This window comes from Cebidichthys violaceus, unplaced genomic scaffold (assembly GCF_023349555.1).
Source record: "Cebidichthys violaceus isolate CVI_PGR_0920_01 unplaced genomic scaffold, fCebVio1.0.p SCAF_113, whole genome shotgun sequence".
NCBI lineage: Eukaryota > Metazoa > Chordata > Actinopteri > Perciformes > Stichaeidae > Cebidichthys > Cebidichthys violaceus.
In genome coordinates, this window is record NW_027176278.1 from 202,168 (window position 1) to 213,117 (window position 10,950).

Genomic DNA, 10,950 nt, shown 5'->3' on the forward strand with positions numbered 1-10,950 from the left:
TCTTAATAATGAGCGTGCTCAGCGGAGGCTCAACGGGGATTCGAGTGAGACGGACTTCATTAGATCTGGTACGAGCGGTCGCAATTAAGAGACGATTGTGCGGCACATCTGTCGTCGAGAAGGTTTCTGGAGCTCGGCACAACAACGGACCGAACAAACAAAAGCTTCCCGAATGACATCAAGATTTCCACCCACACACAGAAAGCCTTTCTCCACAGCAGAGGAATTGATTCGGTCTCTGATCTATAAGCAGGCTGGCATTGTGCTGGAGGCAGGATGTGAAACCCGCTTCTTGTGCGTGCATCTGAAAGCATGCTTCTCTGCAGCTGTGCAAAAAAGGGGGGTGCGTGACCCGAGCGCGTCGCAGCCGTCGCAATATCGCCCCCCCACCACCACCACCACCACCACCCAAACCGTCCCATTATTATTGTTCAGGAAGTGGTGCGTCGGAGCGTTCGCTCCCCCAGCAGCTCATTGTTACCGGAGCGGCAGAAGGAAACAACTGCAGTTCCTCCTCGACGTGTTTTTGTTCCTTTCAATGAGAGCAAAGAAGGAAAAAACAGATATCAAGTGGTGTGTGTGTGTGTGTGTGTGTGTGTGTGTGTGTGTGTGTGTGTGTGTGTGTGTGTGTGTGTGTGTGTGTGTGTTTACAACTTTGTTTCATAAATCAGCAGTGCTGCTATATGTTGATGCTTTTCTCTCATTTACATTTAAAACTCCATTTTGTCTTCATTGTGGATTATAAATGTGTCCACGGCCCGTCAGGAGACTCGACCCTTAAAGCTGCGTCTCACATTTCACTTCTACTTACTTACCTACGTCCAGATTGAAGGAGCCGACAGAAGCGAGCGAAGCGTTAAAGGCGCTCTGAACCTGGTGTGCTCGTGTTTGTTCAGTGATTTGGGGTTTGGAGACTCGGAGGGGAAGTGAGCGGAGTCAAACCGGGTTGGGGAGGTTGTCGTCTCCCTCCGGGGCGCGAGGAGGGTTTCTCAGAAACCGCTGCCAGTCACGTCTGGACCTTCTGTGACGGTAAATCACGCTCCTCCGCCGGGGCGCTTCCGCACAGCAGCCCGGCTCCTCAGCTGGAAATGCAATACGCAGCGTAGCCCGAGCACTGAGGACCACCCAGGAGGCCCACGGGGTCACGAGCAGGAAAACAAATCCCAAACACACACACACACACACACACACACACACACACACACACACACACACAAGCCAATATGCTGGTCCTCAGGATGCAAAGTGGATCGGTTTGTGGCGTCAGTGGTGAGGGGGGGGGGGGGGGGGGGGGGGCGGAGGAATTTCACAACAAGTGGTGGTTTCAGCGGTTTCTCTCACTGGGATCTGAACACCACAGTAACTCACAACTTCCTCTCTGGTGAACATCAAAAGGACGGCTGACCCTCCCGTGTTCAAAGAGGGCTGCACGTCAGAAGACATCTCAGGGAATTGTTAAAAACTAATTTAGGAGGGAATAAGTCACCAGGGATTGTGGTTTGGGCAAAGTATTACGAGCTGAGGTGGAGTCTAGTGTGCCTGAGGCTCCATAACAAACCGTTGGTTGGTTGGGTGCCGGAGCCTCTCGAAGCAAACCGGACCGCTTAAAGTCGGCCAGCGTTTTGGGCCCAGCTGGCACGAGCGCCTTTGTTTTGGTTTGTGGTTTCGGGAAGAGGAAATCAACACAGAGAACTGCACAACTGGTCTGAGCAGCTGAGGGTTGTTCTGGGTTTCATCTGCGTTTTTATGATCCAGATTTAAGACTTTGTCACAACAGAAACGTTTGCCTCTCTGGGACATTGTGTGCATCATGTGGTCCAGAAGACATAAGAAGACGGGAAGACGTGTGGAAACCAGTGCAGACCACATTCAGACCTCACGGTGACTCTCTGACAGACGGAAGGTCGGCGTTTACTTGCCTGCTTCTTTGCAAACAGCCGCGAGGTCGGCTCCTACGTATCCGTGAGCGCCGTCGGCCAGCTGCGTCACCTCCTCGCCGGTGGCGCTGCACGGCACGAAGCTCAGCTGCTTCTGCAGAATATCGGCTCGCTCTGCAGCACTAGGAACTCCCACCTGTCGTCACGACATCAGTGGAACAAATAAATGGTAGAACAGAACGTCTCTTTTACACAAAAATAGGAACCCTAGAAGGAACCTTGAGGAAGCCCAAACAGGAAACGGATGGAGCACTTTGCAGAGATATTTCCAGCAGTGTGATCATTATACAGACACACATCTTTAAGCTTCCAACAGTGAACTGAAGTAACACACAGTTACAGCAGTGTGTGGCAGAACGCACCTCCAGCTCCTTGTCGAAGCGTCCCGGTCGACGCAGGGCCGGGTCGAGGGCATGGGGCCGGTTCGTGGCCCCCAGAACCAACAGCTGACCGGAGTGACCCTCCTGGAAGAAAAGAAAAACGGGTCCTGGTAATCCTGCTTCAACGTCATGTCAGGCTCCTTGAAACACCGGCTTCAGAACCACTCCATAGAACATTTAAAGACAAATACAGTTACTGCATGATGCATGAACTTTGTTTGTTGTGAGACCACAGTAAAGAGACATCAGTGCTACAAACGTTATCATCTTTATACATTATAATACATTATCATATTTAAACATGTCAGGTACATCGGCCTTCTTTTATTCTGATCAAACAGTAATATGAGACAGTATGCTGCGGCAGGAGGCCGGGTCACAACCGCTCTCATTCGACATAGTACCAGAATCTTGATTGACAGCTGCGTCACGGGCTGCTCGGCTCCGATTGGTCCGTTTTCCTTCGGTCGCGGTAGAATCAAACGCCTTTAGGAGAACTAACATCATCTGCCTCATGTTCTGCTGCTTTACAATGACATCAAAAGACCGGTACATTTCAGACTACTAGCGCCAAATCTACATGCAGCAAAGTACAACAGCCGTGTATTCAACTTCATGATCTTTGACCCCGGTCTGATGCTGAACGTGTGTCAGTCCTGTGTTTATCTCAAGGTGGTCTTCCTGCAAGATGAACATTTCTTTTTTATTTCCCACCTTCCACTACCGCGGGGAGAAGCGCAACACGAATAAATTACAGTGCGAGCAAGACTGCCGAGGAGCAGGAAGCTCTCTATCCTCACTCCACGGACCAATGGGAGCGGAGGACCGTGTTCTGGTGAGGAAAACAGACGGCGGCGTAGGCGTGTCTGTGTGACATCACCGGGCCCGATGGCGGCTGCTCCCGGCCCGCGCTCATGGAGATGTACTTTGCTGATGAAGTTATGCCAAATTGGCAGGTCATGGCAACCTTTGGTGATTCGTTTCCCAGGCTCCCACAGGGCGGTTGTGTGTATGTGTATGTGTGTGTGTAGTATCATCTTTTTTCTCATCAGGTCCTGACAGAGCGCTCGGAGGACAAACGACCCCCCAGAGACAGAGACGCAGCGTCTGAAGGCCATCCAGCAGAGATGGTTTCTGCATTTCCCGACGTTCTCCTGCAGAGAGCCGTCTCACGGCTACGATGAACGGCCGTCGGTGAACGTTTAGCCGACCTCCTCGTAATAACGATACCGGCTGATGGAATAAGTAGAAGGCTGAACATTTCATGCTGTAAGCGTTGGCCAAGTAACGAAAAGAGGAAACGGGAAGAAGCGGCTTCCATCATGAAGTTTAGAACTTTACTATCGTGCAGAAACGACTGATTTGATTTGATTTGATTTGATCTTCTTCTTTCATCTTAACAGCAGACTGAACATCTGGGTTTTGGACAGTTAGGAGGACTTTCACACCTAAACCGTTCGGTTAAAACCGACTCCGGTCCGTTTGCCTGCTTTTACATTAGCTCTATGTACCTCATCACAGTACTTCAGTAGATGGAGAGTACAGTGTGATGAACCATTAAGCATTAATCATTAACATGTGACAGCTGTCAATCAAACCCCGGTGAGGACCAAACAACCGCAGCAACATCACCCGAACAGGTCGGGCTCGGTCCGGTTCTTAGCGGACCCCGGTCCGGTTTGTTGGTGTGAAAGCAAACTAAAAACGATGACATCAGATATGTGGTTAAACTGATCACATTTACTGAAATGTGGATTCAGAGTGAAGTGATTTCTTTACAGACTCAGATGGAGTCACTTCTATGTGAACCTCATGATCAACACCTGCTGGGACGTGTTATGGTGGACGGTAAAGAGGAAACTCACTGAACCAATCCCGTCCATCAGAGTCAGCAGAGAAGCAACGACTCGCTTCTCCACCTCGTTCTGCGCTCCCTCTCTCTTCGGGCACAAAGCATCCAGCTCATCGATGAAGATGATGGCAGGCTGTCTGCAAAGAAAACCAAATGTTAGAAATGTTTATAGATGATGTTTATAAAACTCCGTTCTATTAAACGTGCTTGGTGTTTGAAGCACATTCATCCTTTACCTTTACTTATTATCGGCGTACTGCCACGTTTACACTGATAATATGACTTTTATATGACAAAAAGAATGGACAGACATTGTGAGTTCTGCATGAACAGAAGACGTACTGATTGTTACTTCAGGCCGTGATCAGCTGGATGGACAACGTTTACCTCTGAGACGCTTCAGTGAAGATCTGCCTCAGCCTCGCCTCAGTTTCACCGTAGAACCTGCAAAAACAGAAGACAACACATTCACTGAAGTAAATCAAACTACTCTAGTGTTAAGACTCGACGCCACGCAGGGCGGTGTGCATCATACTGCGACCGTTCATACGTCACACTGGAACAGAGAAGCGATGCAAAGCGTTTGAGTCATGTGACCGTACTTGCTCATGATCTCTGGGCCGTTGATCACCGTCATGTGAGCTCCGACCTCATTGGCTACGGCTCGTCCGATCATCGTCTTCCCGGTGCCGGGGGGGCCGTACAGGAGCACTCCTCTGGGCGGTGGGATCCCTGCAGAGAACACAGCCGTCGGTGAGACCGTTCTTTCTCTTAATGGTGAGTTAAAGTTCACATCCTGCGCTGCGCGACATACCGTAGGTAGAGAACAACTCGGGGTGTTTCAGAGGAAGCTCAATGGTCTCTCTGATGACATCCAGCTGGCTGCTGAGCCCCCCGATCATGCTGTATTTCACCTTCGACCTTTCAGCTTGTGCATCCGGATCCTCCTGCCCCGCTCTGTGTCCGACGCTGACTCTAGTGGAGCAGGACAGGCGGTAGAAGGTGTCAGTGCTCAGTGCACCACCAGGGGGAGCTGTGGGGAGCTTCTCTGCCCGCTCTGAACTGAGTGAGCTCTCCAGGCTGGCGGCCTCCTCCGCTGACGCTGCGGGAGGACTCTGGGAGGACGGCGTGCGAGGAGCAAGGGGTGAGGAGAGAGAAGCGAGGTGCGGCGGTCGGCGCGGGGTGCTGGCCGCGGGGCCCGGCTCTCCGGACGGGCTCGCTGCCCCGTCGGCGCCGCTGTCCTCCACAGTGAGCAGGCTGAGCTGCATGGAGAGGTCGGCCGAGGTGGAGTTCATGACGGAGGACTCCTCCAGTCCTGGGGCAGCAGCTGGTCTGTGGAGGGTGACTCCGTCCTCCCCTCTTATGGACTCCACCCGCAGACTGCATGACCGGCCGAAGTAGGACAGGGAGATGAGGTTTCCTGGCAAAATCACGTTCCCAACTGGCACAAGACGCAGACAAAACAGTGGAGTTAGTCCACCAGAGGAGACGCATCGCTCACTCCAATATCTCAGATAAACACACATTCAAAACCAGGGAACAAAGTGTATTAATTATCCATCCATCTCTGTGTGTGTGAAGGATGATGGAAAGAGAGGAAGTAAAGAAAACAGGACCTCAAAGGAACAGAACAACATGAACCGAAACACGAGCTGCTCATTAAAAAGCTCAAACTACTGAACATATTCAGCAAATTATTGTAAATGCAATAAAAAATATGAATGTGCACAAATGTATGCGAGAAGAATATCCCCAACCCAGAACACACACACACACACACACACACACACACACACACACACACACACACACACACACACACACACACACACAAAGCAGTGAAATCGATATATACATTTTCATTTCTTATCATAAAGACAAAAGACTAACTTGTAGTTCACTACTCTTGAATTTGAAATACTCTACTACTATACTGTTTTGCATCAAGAGCCATTTGATTATCTGCTCTACCTGCTTCACTTGACTGCAGTAACACAGAGCCTCTCTTTCTGTTCAAACCATCAAGAACTGTGTTTGAACAATATCTGCTTCAGAAACAAAGACTCAAAGATGCTTTGAGTCACAGAGAGAAGAAGTGACCCACGTACCCAGAGAGCGCAGGAAGAAGCTCTTGAACTCCTCCGTCTCCAGCGTCTCATCCTTTGACCTGAATCAAAGCAACATGTGAAGAATGAACTACAATCATCACGTACATCGATATATAACGTACCATTTAATCAACCCTACCGACTTTAAAACACCCAAACACAGCTAACAACACATTAAGATCAGTACAGAATGATCTCAGAACACAGCAAACCAAAAACACATTGAAGAAGGTAAAGATTACAACACGTAGATGCATAATGGAGATAAATAGACAATACCAATTGTTTGGCATTCAAACTGCAGTTGCAATAAGTAACCAGCAGGTGGCAGCATTCCCCTGAGTTACACAACATAAAGACAATCAGAGGCTTTCAGAGGAATAACGTGACAGCTGACCGTCGAATTATTCACACGTTTACAACGACTTCATCACATGATCCACCAGTTCTGGACTGAGATCTAGATGTTCATCTGCTGAAGACGTAGAAGTGAAAACTAACTATGATGTCATAGCTCAGCGGTGAAGTGGATCTGTGACTCATTATCACTTCTGGTGACTAGTAGTTCTTTTGATTACCAATGTTGATGCACTTATTGTAAGTCGCTTTGGATAAAAGCGTCTGCTAAATGACAGTAATGTAATGTAATGAAATATGCAAATGAAGTCTAACAAAATAAAAGGTCAACAGCAGAACAAACTGAACATTATAACATTATAACTTCTGAACATTATAACCTTCTGATCTCCATCACCATCACACGACTGTTACAAGCTTCACCTAATAAACAACAACTACAAAAGTATATATAATAATGTAGTAACCAGTAGTATAGTTATATATAATAATGTAGTAACCAGTAGTATAGTTATATATCATAATGTAGTAACCAGTAGTATAGTTATATATAATAATGTAGTAACCAGTAGTATAGTTATATATAATAATGTAGTAACCAGTAGTACAGTATATATAATAATGTAGTAACCAGTAGTATAGTTATATATAATAATGTAGTAACCAGTAGTATAGTATATATAATAATGTAGTAACCAGTAGTATAGTTATATATAATAATGTAGTAACCAGTAGTATAGTTATATATAATAATGTAGTAACCAGTAGTACAGTATATATAATAATGTAGTAACCAGTAGTATAGTTATATATAATAATGTAGTAACCAGTAGTACAGTATATATAATAATGTAGTAACCAGTAGTATAGTTATATATAATAATGTAGTAACCAGTAGTATAGTATATATAATAATGTAGTAACCAGTAGTATAGTTATATATAATAATGTAGTAACCAGTAGTATAGTTATATATAATAATGTAGTAACCAGTAGTACAGTATATATAATAATGTAGTAACCAGTAGTATAGTTATATATAATAATGTAGTAACCAGTAGTATAGTTATATATAATAATGTAGTAACCAGTAGTATAGTTATATATAATAATGTAGTAACCAGTAGTACAGTATATATAATAATGTAGTAACCAGTAGTATAGTTATATATAATAATGTAGTAACCAGTAGTACAGTATATATAATAATGTAGTAACCAGTAGTATAGTTATATATAATAATGTAGTAACCAGTAGTACAGTATATATAATAATGTAGTAACCAGTAGTATAGTTATATATAATAATGTAGTAACCAGTAGTACAGTATATATAATAATGTAGTAACCAGTAGTATAGTTATATATAATAATGTAGTAACCAGTAGTATAGTTATATATAATAATGTAGTAACCAGTAGTACAGTATATATATATAATAATGTAGTAACCAGTAGTACAGTATATATAATAATGTAGTAACCAGTAGTACAGTATATATATATAATAATGTAGTAACCAGTAGTATAGTTATATATAATAATGTAGTAACCAGTAGTATAGTTATATATAATAATGTAGTAACCAGTAGTACATTATATATAATAATGTAGTAACCAGTAGTAGTTATATATAATAATGTAGTAACCAGTAGTATAGTTATATATCATAATGTAGTAACCAGTAGTATAGTTATATATAATAATGTAGTAACCAGTAGTACAGTATATATAATAATGTAGTAACCAGTAGTATAGTTATATATAATAATGTAGTAACCAGTAGTACAGTATATATAATAATGTAGTAACCAGTAGTATAGTTATATATAATAATGTAGTAACCAGTAGTACAGTATATATAATAATGTAGTAAGCAGTAGTATAGTTATATATAATAATGTAGTAACCAGTAGTACAGTATATATAATAATGTAGTAAGCAGTAGTATAGTTATATATAATAATGTAGTAACCAGTAGTACAGTATATATAATAATGTAGTAACCAGTAGTATAGTTATATATAATAATGTAGTAACCAGTAGTACAGTATATATAATAATGTAGTAACCAGTAGTATAGTTATATATAATAATGTAGTAACCAGTAGTATAGTTATATATAATAATGTAGTAACCAGTAGTACAGTGTATATATAATAATGTAGTAACCAGTAGTATAGTTATATATATAATGTAGTAACCAGTAGTAGTGTATATATAATAATGTAGTAACCAGTAGTATAGTTATATATAATAATGTAGTAACCAGTAGTACAGTATATATATATAATAATGTAGTAACCAGTAGTACAGTATATATAATAATGTAGTAACCAGTAGTACAGTATATATATATAATAATGTAGTAACCAGTAGTACATTATATATAATAATGTAGTAACCAGTAGTATAGTTATATATAATAATGTAGTAACCAGTAGTATAGTTATATATAATAATGTAGTAACCAGTAGTACATTATATATAATAATGTAGTAACCAGTAGTAGTTATATATAATAATGTAGTAACCAGTAGTATAGTTATATATAATAATGTAGTAACCAGTAGTACATTATATATAATAATGTAGTAACCAGTAGTACATTATATATAATAATGTAGTAACCAGTAGTATAGTTATATATAATAATGTAGTAACCAGTAGTACAGTATATATAATAATGTAGTAACCAGTAGTACAGTATATATAATAATGTAGTAACCAGTAGTACAGTATATATAATAATGTAGTAACCAGTAGTACAGTATATATAATAATGTAGTAACCAGTAGTACAGTATATATATATATAATAATGTAGTAACCAGTAGTACATTATATATAATAATGTAGTAACCAGTAGTACAGTATATATAATAATGTAGTAACCAGTAGTACAGTATATATAATAATGTAGTAACCAGTAGTACAGTATATATATATAATAATGTAGTAACCAGTAGTACAGTATATATAATAATGTAGTAACCAGTAGTACAGTATATATAATAATGTAGTAACCAGTAGTACAGTATATATATATAATAATGTAGTAACCAGTAGCATAGAGTGAATATGATGCTTTAATAGTATAAGGACAATGAGAGTGAGACGGACGCTACCTGTTGGACAGAACCACCTCCTGGGCCTGCAGCACCGAACCCGTTAGCGGGTGCAGCGTCACCTCGTCCCCACACGTCACTCTCAGGTTGTTCTGAGCACATTTCTGAAGACCCACTCGTCCACCTGGAAACGAGGCAACCGGCCAACCTGAGCCCACCTGAAGACACAGGACAGATGATTGAAGAGGTCTTCTACAGGCAGCGGAGACACACATGAGTCATCAGCTAAAGGCTAGAAAACAGCTTCACACATGTACTGTGTGATCAGGGGAGACGTAGAGAGAAGAAGAAGAGGAGGAGGAGAAGAGGAAGAGGAGAAGGAAGAAGAGGAGGAGGACACCTCTTGTTGTCCCGTGGGACTCGTCAGCAGGACCGGCCTCCCGATGCAGACGCTGGCTGACTTCATGGAGTTCAGGCCCAGCTGGACTAACGTTGATCTGCAACTTCTAGGTGTTTTGTCGTCAGCTGTGAGAAGTTAACAAAAACATGATGTGAATCAAAGACAAATCTAACTTCATTCAGGTTTCACTTGAAGAACAGTGAAGTAGTGTGTGGTTCATTCATTGCTTTATGAATAAAGAATCATTCTAATGCTGGAGCTTGTTTATGTCTAACTCATGTATTTAACTACTGAGTAGAAATGTATCTCTTTCCCAAATATAAATATACTTTATGAATGAAAAGGAAACATTTTGTTCACCAGGAAAAACTGACAAACCGCTTTCCTAATGTAGTTTTACAATGCAGCGTTAGTTTCCTTACTGCTGTGCGTGTGTGTGTGTGTGTGTGTGTGTGTGTGTGTGTGTGTGTGTGTGTGTGTGTGTGTGTGTGTGTGTGTGTGTGTGTGTGTGTGTGTGTGCGCACAGCCTTACCTTTGTCTATGAAGTCGATGACAGTGAACGAGTTGCTGTCTAAACTTCTGCTGCTTCCTCCCTCGCGACCAGGTGTCTGCAGGCCGGAGGAGTCACCTGAGCTCTCCTTCGACAGCAGTGACGTGTCTCCTTCGCTCGCTCTTTTACATTTGCTTTTATTTTTCTTTGAAGACATTTTAATAGTGAAAATCTCCTCCACGTGAACGCGCAGACATGTGTAAACACGGAGCGGTGCTGTTCACTTCCTGGTTAAAGTTTAGTCCCGCCCCTCTTTACCGTAAAGCCTCGCGTATTTTACGGCAGGTGGTGTCCTTTTTGT

The 10,950-nt window shown here is 42.5% G+C and overlaps 1 protein-coding gene across 1 annotated transcript; it reads right to left on the minus strand.

Annotated features, from left to right (window-relative positions):
* Positions 1–1,911: 1,911 nt before the first annotated feature.
* afg2a (AFG2 AAA ATPase homolog A) lies at positions 1,912–10,860 on the minus strand. The gene is made up of 10 exons (XM_068705295.1): positions 10,632–10,860; positions 10,100–10,224; positions 9,760–9,917; positions 6,278–6,336; positions 4,984–5,610; positions 4,772–4,901; positions 4,557–4,613; positions 4,183–4,306; positions 2,300–2,401; positions 1,912–2,073 (listed from the first exon to the last, which is right to left on the minus strand). The coding sequence occupies exons 1-10, from the start codon at positions 10,804–10,806 to the stop codon at positions 1,912–1,914; spliced, it is 1,719 nt and encodes a 572-aa protein (XP_068561396.1). The 5' UTR covers positions 10,807–10,860.
* Between the last annotated feature and the right edge of the window lie 90 nt (positions 10,861–10,950).